Source organism: Sus scrofa, chromosome 4 (assembly GCF_000003025.6).
Source record: "Sus scrofa isolate TJ Tabasco breed Duroc chromosome 4, Sscrofa11.1, whole genome shotgun sequence".
Classification (NCBI taxonomy): domain Eukaryota; kingdom Metazoa; phylum Chordata; class Mammalia; order Artiodactyla; family Suidae; genus Sus; species Sus scrofa.
The window spans coordinates 75579970-75599363 of record NC_010446.5 but is presented as its reverse complement, the minus strand read 5'-3'; the positions used below and the strand labels follow the sequence as shown (position 1 = coordinate 75599363).

The 19394-nt window shown below is 46.9% G+C and overlaps 2 protein-coding genes and 1 long non-coding RNA gene across 4 annotated transcripts; 1 reads left to right on the top strand and 2 right to left on the bottom strand.

Annotated features, from left to right (window-relative positions):
• SDR16C5 (short chain dehydrogenase/reductase family 16C, member 5) lies at positions 379-13018 on the bottom strand. 2 transcript variants are annotated; one of them, XM_013996752.2, is made up of 7 exons: positions 12753-13018; positions 11183-11528; positions 7705-7836; positions 5691-5790; positions 2986-3130; positions 2257-2382; positions 379-726 (listed from the first exon to the last, which is right to left on the bottom strand). In XM_013996752.2, the coding sequence occupies exons 2-7, from the start codon at positions 11513-11515 to the stop codon at positions 633-635; spliced, it is 930 nt and encodes a 309-aa protein (XP_013852206.1). In that variant the 5' UTR covers positions 11516-11528; positions 12753-13018; the 3' UTR covers positions 379-632. The 2 variants fall into 2 exon arrangements, with proteins under 2 accessions (XP_013852206.1, NP_001182297.1); NM_001195368.1 differs by lacking the exon at positions 12753-13018 and having other exon boundaries at positions 633-726; positions 11183-11515.
• LOC106510084 lies at positions 12801-18332 on the bottom strand. The gene is made up of 4 exons (XM_013996754.2): positions 17896-18332; positions 17456-17744; positions 16611-16764; positions 12801-13136 (listed from the first exon to the last, which is right to left on the bottom strand). Exons 1-4 carry the CDS (start codon positions 17905-17907, stop codon positions 12827-12829), a joined length of 765 nt encoding a protein of 254 aa, XP_013852208.1. The 5' UTR covers positions 17908-18332; the 3' UTR covers positions 12801-12826.
• LOC106510085 lies at positions 13671-18444 on the top strand. Its single transcript, XR_001308232.2, has 3 exons — positions 13671-14428; positions 16613-16700; positions 18325-18444. It is a non-coding gene; the product is annotated as an uncharacterized LOC106510085 (long non-coding RNA).

Sequence of the window (19394 nt, the reverse complement as noted above, 5' to 3'; positions counted from 1 at the left end):
GCGGGATCCAAGCCAAGTCTGTGACCTACACCACAACTCATGGCAATGCCGGATCCTTAACCCACGGAGCAAGGCCAGGGATTGAACCCACAACCTCATGGTTCCTAGTTGGATTCGTTAACCACTGAGCCATGATGGGAACTCCGAGGCTGAACTTTCTACACGAGGTGATGCAGTTTGGATAAGGCCAAGGCCGAGAGCAAGGTGATGGGGAATCCAGAGCCCTGTGTCCTCCAGAGTGGGCACTGTGGCTCAACCCTTGCCAGGCTCTTTAGCCCTCACCCCTGTCCCCAGGGTAGGCTCAAGCATAGGCACCCCCATCTGAGCCACCTCCCCAAAGACCAAAGTGAAGGGCCATTCAGAAGAGAGCGGATCATCTCCCTTTCACATCTGCTGTCAGCAGAAAGGAAAAAAATAGGCTGTTTTATTATTATTATTATTTAAAAAACTCAACAGAAAAGCAGAGAGCAACATGATTTTTAAAGGCATTGGTTGAACATATTAGTCCAGGCAGCAACCTCAGAATGGTACTTGTGGTTTCCAGATAGGTCTGTAGGACAAAGACTTTTCTTCATTGAAATAGATACTTTGTGACACTGGGTATCAGGTGACATCAGCCACAGAGCTGGTCTTCAGTCCTTCTTCTTTGAGTTCGTGAAGCCATCCATGAAATTAAAGGCACCCACGTACTCAGCCAAAAGCATTCCCAGCTTGGGGGGCAAGAAACTAAAGAGAACACAAGAGTGAATGTTCTTGATCATCGTCCCTGAAAGCATCTTTATCAGCTCTGCGGAAAAGCAGTCATTGACTTGCCGCATGAGCATCCAATCCCACATGCGCACCTGACGGTTCCTGCCTCACGGCCCCTCGGGGCTCGTCCGCCACGTGGGAGGACACTGGCTCAGGGTCTCTGCCTGTCTCCATGCTTTATTCAGTCCCAAAGCTGCAGCGAAGACTCGTGGAGTTGGTGAGCCTGGCTAGCCGCCCAGCTCTGTCACTCACGCGCCATCTCAAGCACATTACTGAACTCACAAGCCTCAGTTTCTTTCGTTGCCAAAAGAGGGCACTGATCTTTCTTTCTGGGACCCCTGGGAAGGTGAGAGGCAATTGTCCCAAGACCCAGCTAAAACTGTCTATTTCCCACCCTAGCTTGTCCCCCCCAACCCTGGCGCTCTCTGCCCTCATCCATCCTGACCAATTATGCTGCAGAGGGAGGAGAGGCACAGAAAACAGGCCTGAGACCCACCCAGCAGTGGGGTTAAGAAAAGCCTTGTGCTGGACCTGGTGAGCAGACACGTGGTGGCCTAGGGGGAGGAGGGGGGAGGGAGCTGGCCTGGGGGTTTGGGGATAGTAGATGCAAACTATGACATTTAGAAAGGCGAAGCAATGAGGTCCTGCTGTACAGCACAGGGAACTCTATCCAAGCACTTGTGATAGAACATGATGGAAGATGATGTGAGAAGAAGAGTGTGTATATGTTTGTATGACTGGGTCTCTCTGCTGTACAGCAGAAATTGACACAACATTGTAAATCAACCATAATAACAATTTTTAAAAAAGAAAAGAAAAGTCCTGTGCTCGCTGCTCCTCTGGCGGGAACCCAAGATCGCCAGGTGGCTTCTCCCTGGTCAAATGTTACTTCCTCCCAGAGGACCGTGCTGATGATTAAACCCTCAGTGTGCAGCCCCCCAGGCCCCGCCCTCTTACCACCATCCAGCAGATCTTTCTTCTACTTTCCATTTCAGTTTGTTTAGTCCCTCTGTGAGCCCTCCAAGAAGAGAGATTTCACGAGAGCAGGGACCCTTGTCTCTCTTGTCCTTTGCTGGACCCAGATTCTGGGACAGCTGACCACAGAGCACGGTGCCCACCAGCCACGCTAATGCTTGTTGAATGACTATTTGAAGGAGCATGGGATGTAACTCCTGTTCAGAGAACATACGGAGGACCCACAGAGATGGCTCTCACACAGAGCCCAGAACTAAAGGCCCACAACACTAAGTGTAACCTCTATAGTTCCTCAAAAACATTGGAAAAATCAAGTCCCATGGTCCTCCCGGGTGGCAGTTCTATACCAACCCCATTTTGGAGGCCCTGCAACTCTGCAAATTTGAGATTGTGCCACAAATGGGCCCACTCAAGGAGTCAAAGTGCATTCATCTCACAGATACTCTGTAAGTGACCTCTCTCAATAGGATCTGGAGTAAGTCGTTGGTTGGTTTGGCCCATTACAGAAGTGGCAGAAGCTGGTGGTGTTACCTTTTCAAAAACACCATGATGTATATAAACCTTGGCATGTACAGGTACAGTTGTTCTTTCAGGATGGCATCTACTATCTTCTCGACAGCATATTCTGGTTCCAGAATTGGTAACACATAAGAAAGCCTGAGGAGTTTTTTTTTTTTAAAAATAAGAAATTAATAAAAGCAGTTGTTACAAATACATACAACAGTTGTCAGATATCGTTTCTTTGCTTCTTTCCCTCCCAGATTTGATCTAGTTCTATACCTCTCCTTATTATCCACCTGGTGAGTAATAACATATGCAGGACTTGCAATGGAAAACGATGATTCTAATAACACGCTGATGTTACATGACCCACGTGTACGAAACCCTGTCAAACGGTCCGAACGCTGTAAAGCACATCATTACAAAGTAACTGCCTGTCCTCTCATGAGCACAGACTGGTCCTTTCTGGTCCCTCTGTGGAACCAGGGACTGGGCAGGGTGGGGAGTCGGACGGCAGAAAGGGGGTGTGATGGACATGCGGGGAGGGGAGGGGAGGGGCCTGGGCTGGAAATGGCCTTGATAAACCACTCCCATGAAAGCCAGCATCGCAAACACTAACACATTTGAGGGGAAAAGAAATCCTCAACCATTTGATAAATCAGGCTGAATGCTGGGAAAAAAAGTTTGAAGCAACTTCAGAAAACAGAACAAAATAAATGGTTAATCATCTGTTTCTTTGAAATCAAAGGACAGGCTTACCTGGAAGTACAACCTTCAAACATTTGAGTTTTTATAAAAAATGGGCACACAATAGTGGTTTTGATCCCTTTTTGTTTGCTGGCAAATGTTTCAAAAAATACAGTTTCAGCAAATCCAAAGGCTGCAAATTTACTCGCACAATAATCTGAAAAAGACAAACGATGCTGCCATATGGTGCCGAGTTTTGTTTTGTTTTTTTTGTTTTTTTTTTTTTGTCTTTTTGCCATTTCTTGGGCTGCTCCTGTGGCATATGGGAGGTTCCCAGGCTAGGGGTCTAATCGGAGCTGTAGCTGCCAGGCTATGCCAGAGCCACAGCAATGCGGGATCCGAGCCTCGTCTGCGACCTACACCACAGCTCACGGCAATGCCAGATCGTTAACCCACTGAGCAAGGGCAGGGATCGAACCCGCAACCTCATGATTCCTAGTCAGATTCGTTAACCACTGCACCACCACGGGAACTCCCCCCCCTTTTTTTTGATTGTTAGGGCCTCACCTGCAGCATGTGAAGGCTCCCAGGCTAGGGGTCCAATCAGAGCTACAGCTGCAGGCCTATAGCACAGTCACAGCAACTCGGGACCCGAGCTGTGTCTGCGACCTACACCATAGCTTATGGCAATGCTGGATCCCTAACCCACTTAGCAAGGCCAGGGATCGAATGTGCAACCTCATGGTTCCTAGTCGGATTGTTTCCACTGCGCCACAACGGGAACTCCCAGTGTCAAGTTTTTAAATGGCACTTCGTTAAGGCTTCCTTGTACCACGAACACCCACAGAGAGTGGGACAACAATTTCAGAGTTCTTATTTTGTATGATCTTGGTCTGCTCAGCCTGGAAGAGGTGAGGAGAGAGGGGGACAGACCACAGTCACCCCAAGGTCAGCTGACAATGACCATGTGGACTCCAGGAGAAGCAGAGGTCACGCTGCCGGCCTTTGCTCCCATGTTAGTGTTGGGCAGACACTGCCAGCTGTTCCATGGGGCATAAGATGTGCATCCAGTCCTGTCCCAAATGACATCAACCCAACTGGGGCAGGAAGACACAAAAGAAGGAATAAAATAATCCGGGAAGCGGGTGTCGAGGCAGTGGAGCTCGGTGAGGGCTGTGATACTCAGACCAAGGTTTCTTCCAACCCCAATCCCTCCACTTGCAGAAGGAAAACAAAGGACTCTGTACTTTCAACCTCAACTTCACAAGTATCTTCAAATGCAAAGGGCATGGAACGTGGCACCTGTGGCGGTTTTGAGTTTTCTGTCCTAATTACACTCAGTAATTCAAGTAAGCACCTGAATATTCAGTTTGCTGAGTGGAAAGGTCTCAAGGAGAAAAGGCTGTAGGTTGGCTTATTTTTCCTTTGCACCACCCGTTGGGAAAGGGAGAAGAGGCTCACTTCTTGCTCTATTGGGATGTGGCTGCTCCAACTGGCAAGAACCAGGGTACAAATGCCAGATGTGGGGTTATCAGCACCTCCTGCCCCCAAGACGATGGTAAGATGCCTGGAGAAGGGACAGGAAGGGGAGGAGCCCCAAGCCACTTCTAGGACCACGGGAGTCATTTGGAAGAAATGCAGCTCCCTGAGCCCCTCGTCCCCTGAGATTAGGGTGAGCAGGATCAGGAAACTCTGCATTCTAAGAGGCACCCCGGGAGGTTCTGATGATGTGGGCACTCAGAAGGCTTATTTATGCTGCAGGGAGTGCAAGCACCTTGCATGTGAAGATAAGAGACATTGTGTCCAAATAAAGGATTGATGGGAGCTGTAAATACACTGGTGTCACTTCCAAGACCTGTGATTTCTCAAACATATGAGAGAGAGGTGACAATACACCCTGTGAATTCTAAAAAGGACAGAGGAAGAGAATTCAGGGTACAAGGGGAGACTGATAACATTTGGGGGGACTGGTTCTGAAAGCTCGTCCATGTGGCTGAGACGTACTTGCCGAGACTAGGGTTGTGAACCCCAAAGGGCATTGGGTGACTCAAAAGTACTAGGAAGTAAGTGCCCAGGTGGCCGGCAGGCTAGTCTGCTATCTGGGCGTTGTAGTGAGGGTTCTGGTGGGCGAGCCTGAGGCCATATGTGGGACATTTGCTTCAGCAGGCACCCTGGGAGATGTGGACAGGTCTTTGCTCCTCCTAGAGCCAGCTCCCCGGTTGGCCATCTTCCTGGAGGGTCTCTGTCCCTTCCCCACTGCTAATGCCAAGTCTGTTGCAAGAGAAATGGAGGCGACAGCCACTTTCTGCATGTCCTCAACCAATGGAAAAGCAAAGAGGCTTAATTTTAGGTTTCTTGGGGTGAAGAAATTTTCTCCAAACTCCAAACTCCAGGGGAGCTCACTTAATGGAAACTTAATAAGGCAGAAGTGTCCTCCTTATGGTCCTGATAACAGTGTCAGGTGAGTTTGGGGATGGTGACTTATGCTAGTCACTTGCGTAAGAAATTTATTGGTAAGATCTCCCCCCCCCCGCCCCTTTTTAAACCCCAGGGATTGCATAAGCCCTAATGAGTCCAAAGTGCATAGTTTAACTTCATGTAAGTATGGCTACTGGGTGGTTTTGCCGCCCTGTGGCCTTCTCAGCCTCTACCTCGTAAATATACGTCTTACTCTAGTCTCCTTTATTCTTAGTGCATCAGGTCAGTGCTGATTGTTCAAAGCTATGACTCAAGTTAAGGGTATATGAAATTTCATGACTGTGAAATATTTCTCTTACCTGCCAGGCCATATACTCCAATTAATCCAGCCGAGCTTGAAATGCAAACCAAGTGTCCATGGTCATTCGCAATCATTGCAGGGAGAAAGGCTTTGTAAGTCTATGAAGATCAAGTCAAATGTTTAACGTTGTATAGCACAGTTTACATATATTTTTTCAGATGTTTATGTGATCATTGTGATTGAAAAACAAAAAAACTGTTTAAGTTAAAAAAAATACCTGAAGGTGTTGGGATATTAAAACTTAAATATCTGGGAAAAAAACCATCTTAACGTGTCTAACCTCTTAAATCAGTATTTTCCTGATGTCAACTCCAATATTATTAATAATGATTTATTCAGACTTATACTTTGCTCATATTTGACTTTTATTTATTTATTTTTCTTTTTTGGCCACACCTGTGGCGTGCAGAAGTTCCTGGGCCAGGGGTCAAACCCGAGCCACAGCAGCAACCTGAGCCACTGCAGTGACAATGCAGGATCCTTAACCCACTATGCCACAAGGGAACGCCTATATTTAACTTTTAAAACCACCGTATTAAGAAAATAATTGAAGCAGTTCAGGAAAATCTTAGTTGTGGCAGCCATAATCCACAGACCAATAAGAACACTCAAGGATATGATTATTTAGTTTTTTAGTGCCTTTTTCCCCTTTTGGCTTATATTTCAATTTCAAACTTTTCCTGAACATTGTTCACAGGCAGTGGCTGTTGGCTTCAGTTTAAAAAATATCCCTTTTTTTCTTTTGTCTTTTTAGGGCCACATCCATGGCATATGGAGTTTCCCAGGCTAGGGGTCTAAGTAGAGCTGCAGCTGCCAGCCTACACCACAGCCACAGCAACGTGGGATCCAAGCTGTGTCTGTGACCTACACCACAGCTCACGGCAACAATGGATCCTTAACCCACTGAGCAAGGCCAGGGATTGAACCCGCAACCTCATGGTTCCTAGTCGGACTCGTTTCTGCTGCCCCACGATAGGAACTCCTCACTTTGTTTTTAAAGTCATCTCTACTTCTGCTGGTTAGTGAAGAGGCTTCACTGCTCCATGGGGACACACCCCTTGGGAGCATGGTCACCAGTGGGGACATGCCCCTTGGAGCTTGGTCACCAGGCTACTTTGTGCAGGTGCTCCAGGGACATTTGTGAACTTGCCTGGGAAGAGTGTACACAGTGAAGGGACGTGAGGGAGTGACAGGGGCGGGGGACCCAAGCAGCTCAGGAACAACTAGAAGGGGAGAGAGAAAGAAGAGAGAGCAGAGACCAGGTTGGACGTGGGGACAAAGAGAGGCAGGGAAAGAACACAAAGCCCCCCGGCTTGGAGACTCGGCAGTGACATCGGCATCCTGACCCCCATCCTGACCCCACACCCGCCAAGGAGGGGGGGGGCTTTGTGACAAGACAATGGCGATCACGAGCAGTCTTTCTTGAAGAAACGCTGAGGTCCCTTAGTGCTCAATCTTTCCACATTTCTCCTGAAAACTGTACAGAACAGCAAGAATGGCACCAGCTCCGCTTTTATTTTTGGTGAAACAAGGGGAGAGAAAGCCTGCAGAGTCCAAACGAGCCGTGAAGGCTGTCACAGGAGAGTTGAGCGGGAGTCCATGTGGCTGGGGTGGGGAGGATGGGGGGCTTGTCTCAGAACTCTCCAGCAGATGCTCACTCCCCACCGAGAGAGCCCACCCAGGGATGGGGCTGTGAGCAAGGGGCGGAACCAGGGCCTGAGCATGGCTGGGGAGGCAGACGTGACTGGTCTCTGCAGGTGCTAGAAAATGCAACCAGAAAGCAGGCACACGGCCCTGGAAGTCAGGGCTGTGCCTTTTAACGCATGATGCCCTGAGCAGAGGCTCCGGAGGCGTCAGCCAGGGTGGATCTCTAAGAGAGGACGATGCGGTAAACCAGAAGTCCAAAGTGGGGACGTCTGGGCCTTATTCAGAGACTAACGCTATCGTAAAATAGTAGAGTAAGGTGCTTCCAAATGACAATCACTTTAGGAGGAAAAGAAAGAAATAATTACCCATAAATGTGCTTTGAAATTCACATCTAAAGACTTTTCCATAAGTTCGTCTGGGCAGTCGAGGAACTTTCTGCCTGTTACAATTCCAGCATTGTTGATCAGGATGGAAACATCGCCAACTTCTTTCTTAACCTGATTGAAAAACGAGAGCAGCACCATCCATGAGCATAGGCTCCCCTTGGAGACATCGCAGGTTTGGGTCCAGACTTCCACAGTAAAGCTAATACCACAATAAAATGTGTCACACGGATTTTTGGTTTCCGGGGGCATAAAAAGGATGCCTACACTCTATGGTAGTTGATTAAGTGTGCAGTAGCATCGTGTCTAATAAAACAATGTATGAGCCTTAATTAAAACTTTTTTTGCTGAAAAATGCTACCCATCGTCAAAGCCTTCAATGAACGGTAGTTGTGGCAAAGACCACGGATGACAGGTTACCGTAACAAACATTATAACAATGGAAAGACTGAAAATTACCAAAATGTGACCCTGAGCACCATAGGAGCCCATGCTGTTGGAAGGATGGTGGTGACAGACTTGTTCGAGGCAGGGTTGTCACACACCTGAAATTTGTTAAAAAAAAAAAAAAAAAAGCCAAAAAAAAAAACAACCTTCAAATTGTAAAAAAATATCGTGTCTGGGATGTACAATAAAGCGAGGTGTGCCTGTGCCGCATCAGTGATCTAAATTCACCCCCCAGGGTTTATGTTCTTCCTGGGCTCGTAACTTAGCCTGAGTTAATGCACTCTGAATATGAAGTATATTTATTTCCTCTGCAGAGCTGAAGGCACATCAGAGACCTGCATCACATGCCTTTCTCCTCACTACCACCTCCCCTTCTGATGACGCTTCCCACCTCGCACTGTCCCATCTTCTTAGACTCAGTGATCAATAACTTCATCCCATGCTCTGTACAAGCAGCGTGTCATTTTAATCATTTTAATTAAGCAGCAGTGGGACCTAAGACATGATAGCCTTGTCGTGTGAATCACAGTCTGGCAAGTGTGAGGGAGAGGGTGGGGCTGGGAGGGATGGAGGCTGGATGCTATTTACAGACTTATTCCAAACACACAGCCTGGCTCAGAATCCATCCGTCCTGTTTTCATTAGCGTCTCCTCTTCCCACCAGAAACATTTAGGCATAAGATCTGTGGAGAATTTGGATGAGAGGGGACCTATCTGCTGCTGTCACACTGGCCAGAGGAGGTGCTTAACACATTTTATTTAAGAAATAAGAGTTCTGGGAGGGCCACTGGCGCTGGGTCCTGAGAGCAGATCTTGAGCGTGTCAACCAGGCTCTGCACGGAGGTGACCATGAGACTGACCAGCCCTGATGGCAGTGGGTGGAGCTGTGCCTTTGCTCCTCTTTGTGTTTTGAATTTCATTCCTGTGATCTGTATCACACAGCAAATCTTCATCTGTCCCCCGATCGGAGGGAAGCCCTGGTTGCAGCACCACTTACATCTCTGTGTGTGTGCACGTGTGTGGGCATTCTTGTGTGTGTGCACGTGTGTATGTGTGCACATGTGTGCTGGGCACAGACTGTGTTACTGAAGCCAGGCGGCCGTGCCACCTTCCTCCTCCGCGGTTCGGAAGGTCTGGGTCCCAAAATCCAGGGTGACATGTGCTAGATCTCCACTGGCCAGTGAGATCTGTAGTGCCGGGGGAAATTCAGGATGCATTGGAGAGGAAGGCAACCACATTTTATATTGAAGTCTTCAGATAAAAGCCCTAGAAATAAGCTAATAATCTAAGTCTGCTAGGAGAGTGGCTAAAATATTTAGTCAACTCCAAGTGGAACAGCAGTCAGGGCTCGAAACAAGGCAGTGAGCCCTCCCTGGGGCAGAATCTCAGCCAGGTGGGCTGTGTGTGGGCTGGGAGGCAGCGCTGGCGCTAGGGGCTGCTGTCCTAGGTCAGAGTCAGGGGTGACAAAGCGGGAAGGGACGTCTCAGAGAACTAGGGGGGACACACATTCCTCCGCCACCTCTCACGGGAATACAGCTTGGCCTCATAACACTTGATAAGAGAAGCCTTGCACTTGAACTTCAAAGCAGGGGTGTTATTATCCATTTTTTGCATCTTTGCACTACAGAAAATTGTATCTTTATGAATCTTACCCTAAAGGTACTAGACTAAGCATTTGCGACAGGAATTTGCATGTGAATAATCTTCCTTTCCAGTATGTTTCGTATATATGGTTATCTTTTTTAAAAAAGGATTTTATGGCTCCAAAGTCTACTTTTTTCCCTTTTAAATTAGCATGGAAAGGCATCACGTGCTCAGCCGCTGATCCATTATGGAGAAGAGGGTTCGAGGTTCACTGTCTGTGACTTAACTATCCATGTAATTATTATCAACAGATGATAACACCATAAAATGGGATGAAAGTAAGCTTGTTGGTATTGTGTTGTTTTGTAAGAGCGAACCCTTTATGGAGGATGCAACAGATTCTAGTTTTTAACTAGTCCTTTTTGGCATCCATTTATTCTCATGTTAAGAAGGTGGCAGCCGTCATTCAACCCTGGATGACCAGCCTCCCATATCAGTAGGGATTTTGCTATGAGCATCCTTGCTATGAAAACAAGAACCTGCAGGAAAGCCAGGTTCTGATATAAATAAATCTGAATAATATATTCTGATTTCCTTAGGAAATACACATTCCCGTTGTGGCTCAGTGGGTTAAGAGTAGTATCCATGAGGATGTGGGTTCAATCCCTGGCCTTGCTCAATGGGTCAAGGATCTGGCGTTGCTGTGAGCTGTGGTGTAGGTCACAGATGCCGTTCGGATCTGGTGTTGCTGTAGCTGTGGCGTAGGCCGGTGGCTGCAGTTCTGATTTGACCCTTAGCCTGGGAACCTCCATATGCTGCAGGTGTGGTCCTAAAAAGATAAAAGAGAGAGAGCATGAGGTCAATACACATTCGATAGAAGGCACTGTTGGGAGGGTGGGGGAAACTGCTGGACTGAAAATCACACCAGACAGGGGTGCACACCCTGGCTTAGCCGTGGGCTAGTTCTATTACCCCAAACAGGTTGCTCAATATCCTTATTTCTCAGTTTCTTTGGCCATAAAAAGGGTGCTACCTCCCATCTCTTATATGGTCTTGGGGGGGTCAGCCTGCTCAGCACGCGGGCTGCTTCTAAAGGCAACAGACTCAAGCCCCATCCAGGGCTCTGCTAGTTATTGGCATGTTTCTCAGGTAAGCGACTTACCTGCCCTAAGTCTCCGTTTTCTTCTTTGTGAAGTGGGGGTAGTAAGAGGTCTGACTTCACAGGATCACGGTGTAATTCATTCAGGGTGCTCGGCACCAGGTAGGGCATGCGGGGAGAACTCCGACACCTGATGCCCACAGCCCAGTATACTTTTTAATGGAAGGGGTAAACCAGAACCCAGGACAGGGAACACAAGGAAAGTGATGGATGTCAAGGCACTGGCATCGAGCTCTTATTACCCATAAAACACAGTGACCCCGGGGGTTACCTGACTGGCCACTCTGTACACATCCTCCCTCTGGCTGCAGTCACAGGTGTAGGCGTAAGCGCCTGCGACCCCGGCTTCCTGAACCATCTTGCGGGTCTCCTCATTCCTCTCCTGGTTGATGTCCCAGAGGACAAGCACGGAGCCGAGGCGGGCAAATTTGAGGGCTAAGAGCCTTCCAAGTCCACTCCCTGCACCCGTTATGAGCACGATTTCACCGGCAACCTTCTTCCGAGGCACTGGGATGAAGGTGAAAACCAGAGACTCCACAACAACAAGAATTGATTTTCCTAAGAAGACCAACAGTTCCTGGGCCAAGCCCAGGATGGGCGCCATGGTCAGGTTGCACCTGTAAGGAAAGAGACTGGCCTCAGGGCCTAGAGGTCCATTCCCTCTGAGCTGCTGGCGACATGGAGCTCATATTGTGTGTGACAGTGAAAGAAACAGAGACGTGTGGCATAAGCATCTCTCCTGTTGGCAGGCTCTGAACTTTGAAAGGGGAGATAACCTAAAGGGGCTTCTCTCAGCCCCCTTGTGTGCACAGCACTAAGCTCGGCACACGTCTGCATGTCTGCTAAGCATTACACGTGACAGGTATTTTTGGGAGTTCCCTGGTGCCCTAGCAGTTATGGATTCAGTATCATCACGCTGAGGCTCGGGTGTCACCTGGGGTAGGCCATGGAGCCCTTCTTGGCTTCAGTTTCCTCATCTCTACTGGTCCTGTGGCCAGGTGGTTTGTGGGATGTCTGTATGTGGGTGACCACAGTGCTGGCCACAGGAAGTACTTTATGATGTTACCATGCTTCTCATATTCACAGTGCTGCTCACAGAAGGCACCCCCATAGGTTTGCTGAATGAATAACAGGCCTCCCCTTGATAAACTCACAAGGCTTGATGTGTACATCCTATCAGCCACTCACACTTTAGTGAGAATGCGCTTGTTTTTAACATGCTTTATTAACAACTGAGAAAGAAGGGAAGGTCTTATTTCCTCCTGGATGAGAGGAGAAGGGGCAGCTTGTGCTGCGGGTAGGGGGCTTCGCTGAATGGGGTGGCCAGCTGAGAGGAGGAGATGAGGGCAGAAGATGTCCAGTCTGACTCATGGATACTAGTCAGATTGGCCTCCGCTTTGCCACAATGGGAACTCCCAATGGAAGGGGTTCTAGACTCCAGTTCTCCACTGCCTGCATGCTGGCATGATACAAGGCCTACAACAAACCCTGTCTTGGCAGATGCTTCCTAGCTTCTTGGAAACTTCCTGGCATTCTGGGGGGCGCGGGTGGAGGGGGGGCTTGGGCTGGTAAGGGAGGCCTCCCGCTCTGCTCCTGGATGGGGACAGGGGCTAGCAGCTCACTCCCTAAGGGACCTGGGGCGCATTGGCCGCCGAAGGAGTGGGTGCCCCCGGGGACCCTGCCCCCAGGGGTCTTTGGGACTCGCCCTGATGCTGCGACTCCCGGCCACGCCCGCTCAGCACCCCCACCCAGAGTTAATGTTAGCGCCCCGCGGGCCAGCATCGCAAAATTTAGGGCCCCCATAGGTCTGCCAGCCCCCTGCCCAGACTCGGGAGACTCACCAGAGATGCACTGCCCTCGCTGCCGCCGAGCCTGGTCTGCCAGGGGCACCGCGCCACCAACTCTCTACCTCAGTTTATCCCGGCAGTGGGCGGAGGGCCGCGCCCGAGCAGGGGTGGGGCGCCAGGGGCCCCGCGCCCCACGTGAGCGCGCTCGTCTTTTTTTTTTTTTTTTTTCCCTCAGGCGGCCAGATTAAGTAACTGGAAATTCTTGCACGGGAATCCGGGCGCCCGGTTCCGCAGCACATAAGAATCACCCAGAGATGTTTAAAAATTGCTCTGCCCAAGAAGCTGCACACTGGAATTTCTGGGTTGGCAGGAGGCCCTGGAATCGGCAGTGAAAAAATTCCCGGGGTGTTTTCAAAGCACAGGCCAAGGTTGGGAACCCTTGTGAGAGAGAAAAAGGAGGAGGCACTTTGGGATTAAGAGATACACGCAATTTATTACACACACACACACACATATATATATATATATATATATATATACAAGGACCTCATATAGCACAGGGAACTATATCTTATAATATCAATATCTTATAATAACCTATAGTTGAAAAGAATCTGAAAAAGAATATATATGTGTGTATATACATATATATGTATATATGCGTATGTGTGTATAACTGAATTGCCTTGCTATACACTTGAAACCAACACATCATTGTAAGTTAACTACACTTCACTAAAAAAAAAAAAAAAAAAAGAAAGAAAGAAAGCTGGCAGTGCCCTCTGGTCCAAGCCGTGTTTATGCAATGTCTCCTCTGTGTACAAAGGTCCAGAAGACACAGCAATGCAAGAACTGCAGGTGAAAGAAAGATAAAAATCAGATAATAACTTATGCTAATCATTTAATATAAACATAGGTCACCACTGAATGACTGAGGGTGGAGTTTGATGGGTGGCATAAGGAGGAGAAATAGCAATAAATCGTGGGGTGCTGAAGGAAAAGTGGGGAGTCCCAGCAAAACTGCACCCAGGGTTGAGTAGGACACCCGGGAGTGGTGAAGGTGCAGAGCAGAGTGTGGTGAATCAATCCATATCTGGGCCAGGGCAGGAGAGGAGCAAGTAGGTTGTCTAAGCCCGGAGAAGAAGGAAGAAGGGCCAGCCTTGAATGCCCTTTCAGAACCTCGGAGCTCATGGTATGTTCCGACGGCAGCCAGAGCTGTGAAAAGTGGCTAGAGTAGCTGCCCCCGTGCAAGGGTGAGCGCGGCTGGTGTGTGCATTGGTTTCATGTCAGCGGTCCTCACCCAAGAACATGCTGTGGAGAGCTCTGCATGACGGGGGCAACTGCAGAGCTCTGGGTGGGGGCCTTGTCACAGGCAGGTGATACAGACCTGGGTGGAGCTGCCCCGGCCGGTGCGTGGAAGAGAGCACCTAGCCAGCTTGGGTGAGAAGCCGTAGCTGGGCAGGAAGAGCCTTCCCCAATCGGAGACAGAATAAGTTGGGGTGTGGCGGTGACTCAGCCGGGAGCGAGAGTGGAGTAGGGCACAGAAAAGTTGGGTGAGGGACTCTGGGTTACACAGCTGGCCTGCAGCAGTTCAGATGTGGGCGGGGGTTGGAAAACGCCAGCTCTATCTGCGTGATCTCTCTGAGAAAATCCTGGGCTGTCCCTCTTCTTTCTGGTCAGAAGTTCAAGAAAGGAGCTGCCAACATTCTGAGAAATCTCACTAAAACAAGGTATGAATGTCATGCTCCATGGCTGATGCATTCCAATAGCTAGAGGCCCTGCTTTTGGAAAAGGCCTCACTTTGACTTGGTGTGGGGGATGCTAGGTGGACCACCTGACATCCTGAACACTAAGAAAGGACTTTCATTTTTTTAAATTAAAAAAAAATTTTTTTTTGGTCTTTTTAGGGCCATACCTGTGCCATATGGAAGTTCCCAGGCTAGAGGTTGAATCAGAGCTGCAGCTGCCAGCCTAGGCCACAGCCACAAAGACTCCAGATCCAAGCCCAGTCTTTGACCTATACCACAGCTCACAGCTATGCCGGATCCTTAACCCACTGAGCAAGGCCAGGTATCAAACCTGCGTCCTCATGGATACTAGTTGGGTCTGTTACTGCTGAGCCACAATGGAACTCCCTCAGAAAAGGCTTTTAAAGGATCTTTGGGGCAAAGGCTAGGAACAGACAATTGAAGATGGTAGATGTAAAATGGGTTAATGAACATGTGAAAAACTGCTCTAACTTTATTCTTAGTCAGAAAATGCATATGGCATCATTTCTTGCCTTCCAAATGGACACATATTTAAAAAAAGAGAATGTCAGGGTTCCTGTGGTGGCTCAGCAGGTTACCAACCTGACTAGTATTCATGAGGACGTGAGTTTGATCCCTGGCCTCACTAACTACTCTCAGTGGGTTAAGGATCCCGCATTGCTGTGCCTGTGGCGTAGGCTGGCAGCTGTAGCTCCGATTCGACCCCTAGCCTGGGAACTTCCATACAGCACAGGTGTGGCTATAAAAAGAAAAAAAAAAGAGAGAGAGAATGTCCTCATGTGGCAGAGGTGTAAATGACACATTTCTGGAGAGCAACTATGTCTCGGGAGCTGGGAGGGTTATGCAATGTCTCGCCCGATTCTGCCAATGCGATTTAACCTCACAAAATAATCAGGTATCATTTGTTGACTCCAGGAAGGGAAATAGGCCACTGGGCATCAGGGGGTGGAAAGGAGATTTTGACTATATTGAATCATGGAAATGTTTTACTTTCCCTGGAAGTGCGTGTATTAATAACAATAAATTGATCACTAATTTCTAAGAAACATGTGCAGATGAAATACTCTACAGCCCTTTTTTAAAAATAAAATCCTGTTTTTCAAGGATATAGGAAAATACTTCTCACATAGTATGAGTTTAAAGAGCATAGTATAGGATTAAATATATGATATGACCCTACTTTTCCATGAAAACTAACTTGATGTGCATTAGAACTCCTGGTAGTGATTTTGCCAACATCGTAACATTTTTTTTTTATTGATGAATAGTGGAATTTTAGTTGATTTTTATTTTTTTCTTTGGGTCTCTTTGTATTTTTCAAATTTTCTATTATGTGCATATTTTTATTTTATAATAAAAATGTTTCTTAGACCATATATACACAGACACTTCCATTCAAGGTGGCAGATGAGCATAAGCATGTATATCCAATTTCCTCCCAAAATTCCATTGAAATGAAAGTGAAGATACAAAAGTGTTAATAAAAGCATACTAGGGCTAGGAAAAAAGAAAGGGACAATCAGTGAAAACTGACTAGAGATCAGTAAGCAGACAGATCCCATTTCCAGAAACCAGAGCAAAAGATACCTTAACCTAAAACACTTGTGGAAAGCACTTCAGAAATGAGTCATTCTTCCCAGCAAAACTCTGAGTAATTGCAATTCAGTAAATAAACACAAAGAGTGGAAATAGGACAGAGGGCAAACAGGTGGAATAAGAGTCTTGATATCAAAAGCAAAGCACTCAAACTATTGAAATAAAATATAGAAAAATTATTTTGTAACTTGGGGCTAGGCAAGACCTCTCAAATCCATCAATTATTGATCTGACTCCATAAAAAGTGTAAATTTCTCTTCAGTAAAAAAAAAAAATATCATAAGCAAAGTGGCATGCAATAGATCAGGAGAAATACCTTCACGTAAAGAATTGACAATGGGTAGCTAGCCACTGGATAATTTATAGCATTCCTATAAACCACTCTGAGTAAGGCAGTGGGAAAAAGTGGGTAAAAAAATGTGTAGGCAATTCATGGGCAAATAAATACAAATGACTGGAAACATTTGAAAAGATGCTGGATTTCACTCATATTCAGGAAAATACAGATGGAAAAGAATATCTTTTTTTTTAATCCATTGATACTCACAGTATTAAAAAGCTAGATGAAAATCCAGGCGTGATGGGGATGCGAGAACGCAGGTATTCTCCTGCACCTGGTGTGAGAGCGGATGCTGGTGTATCCTTTTTATGGAAGGCAACTGCGCAGTACTTTTTGGTGACTCTTGACGGCTCTTTTACATCTAGGGATAAATCACATAGGAATATTGCCCCTCGTGCAGAAAGAAATTTCACTGAAACTTGTTTACCATAGCAGGAAAGAAAGAAGCTACTTAAATGCACATCTGTTTCATTAATCATGGTGTAGTCATGTAATAGAATTCTGAGACGGGGTCTACAAGAATGAAAGGAAAGCTCTGCGGGTGTGTTAAGTGAAAACAAAAATGGGCAGACTTACTCCCCTGAAATTTAAGATTGCACTGTGTGTGTGTGTGTGTGTGTGTGTGTGTGTGTATGTGAATATAGATGGATGAGTCTGATGGACACACACTAAACTGTTCACAGTGGTTTCCCCTGGCAGCTGGGATGGGGAAAGGATGGGGGGGGGACAAAATTGAGTAAGGGCCGTGAAGGGGGGCTTCCCATGTTAGGATATAGGTTTCTGTCTTATTAGACTTTTTTACAAATGTTGTGCATCATTTTGTAATCTTAAAAATTAAAATACTGATGAAGATGGACATACTTCTTGTTTGAAAAAGGACTCATTTTAAGAAGAGATTGTTTTCGGGGATCCCTTTGCAAAGAAGCAGAAGTCTAGTTAACAGATGACACATTCAAAATCTTAGTTTGATTAAAATGTGCTATTTTAGCATACTGTCTGGATTTGTTTCAAAGGAAATTATAAATTCTCGGAGAAGAACAAACATAGCTTACAGATAGACTTGACTGTCCCCTGACTGGGGAAAGTGGTGTTGGCTGGGACAGAAGCAGGAAACAAGCAGGTCCTCTGTGCTGAACAGGTAGGCACAACAATACCAATGAATAAGTAACTCAAGAGTCGAAGGAGGCGGAGGAGAGCTGTGCTGCCACCTTGTTGGGGAGAGTAACCATATACCACAGAAACGCAGAAGGCCCAGAAAGCCAAGGCTCGGGGAAGGCAGTGATAGGACAGGGCCCAGGGCTGGAATCCCTGTGTCTGCAGCCAAAACACTCCCGGTTCCACCTGTCACAGAAAAAGACAAAAGGATGTGTTATTATAAGCTTGTGTTTGTGCCTCAACTTATTTCAGGATCATTATCACCTCTAACACTTTTTTCCCCCTCCTGAATAATCATAGTGGGAGTGGCGTGGCAATGAATTTATGTAGATTTGACCTGGTTTTTCATGCCAAGGTTGCTTGAATCATGTTGGAAGATGATTCAGACACAGCCAGTGTCTCAGGAAACAGATTTTCTCCTCTTCGTCTTGCCTCTCTCTTCTTGGATTTCTTTTCTTTTTTCGATTCTGTCTTGTCTGGAAACACTGCTAGTCAAGGGCATTCCCAGAATCGCCTGGCTCCGCCCCCAGTGGGAGGCCCCGCCCCGTCAAGTCGCTAGCGCTCCTTCACCCCTCTTTTCTCAGCCGGATGCCAGTTACCCATCAGTGGTCCTTTTCCTCACAAGCAACGTTGCTTAGAAACGCATTTGATGTTTGACTGTTACCAGGTTACCAGGGAAACGCAACTAAGAGGTCAATCTGAGGGAACATTCTCTTGGAGGAAAACAAAATGTTTGTTAACCCTTGACCCACAATGCAAACCAAAGATAACAGAGATGATGCAGCGTCTAAATACTGGAAACCTGAGCGATGAGAAGCTGGACTTCCAACAATATTTACTAGGAAATAAGCAGAACCAAGTCACACCAAAGCCTCTGCGGGGTGGAAAGTTGTCACAATGATCTTGTAACCCAGTACCACACAGAGCACGTGGCACGAATGGACAAGTAAATGCATAGGAGACCTTGCCTGGGCTCCACCGCTGAAAATAAGACAGATTCGATGATTGTAAATAGTGCTGCCATGAACACTGGGGTGCGTGTATCTTTTTTGAATTATGGCTACCAAAGTGGAAATGTGGGGAGGGGGGAAGGATGAATTAGGGAATTGGGACTGACATATCCACACTGCTATACGTAAAACAGACAGGTAACAAGCATCTATTGTACAGCACACGCTACTGTGTAGTAACCTGTCTAAGAATCCGAAAAGGAAGGGATGCATGTGTATGTGTAACTGATTCACTTTGCTGTCCACCTGAAACACACAACTTTGTAAGCCAATTCTACTCCAATAAAGTTTAAAAAAAATCAGAAAAGACAGGCTCGAATTAGAAGTCACAGGACCCTTCTTGGCTGAGTGAAGTGGAAGCTGACAGGACAGGTTTCTGATGCCTAGTGAGGGGGTGTGGACCAGTTTACTTGGAGAACAATGGCTGCTCAAAAGTCACGGCTGGGTGGAAAATTTATGGAAATTTATGAAGAATTTCAATAGTTCTTTGAATGCTTGGCTTAAGGGGGTGGAGGAATGTTGAAATTTTACAAAGTGTTTACTTACAAAACATGTTCAAAGATCACTTGTTTCCTGAAAAATATTGCATTTTGGAATTTTTGTTCCTCTACTTGTTCAAATGTTTCCTCTAGTTTGTCCATTGCAATTTAAACTTTCTTTGCACGAATGTAGAAATTCTATGTCCCAAATCACGGCACAGAGTGTGTGTTGAATGCTCACTTTTTGGTTGATGAGATGTATTCTTTACTTTTCATTCCTTGTTTTGGTTAGCATGACTCACTAGCTCTTGACCTGGTAGAGGTAAAGGTAGGTTGCTGTTCCGTGA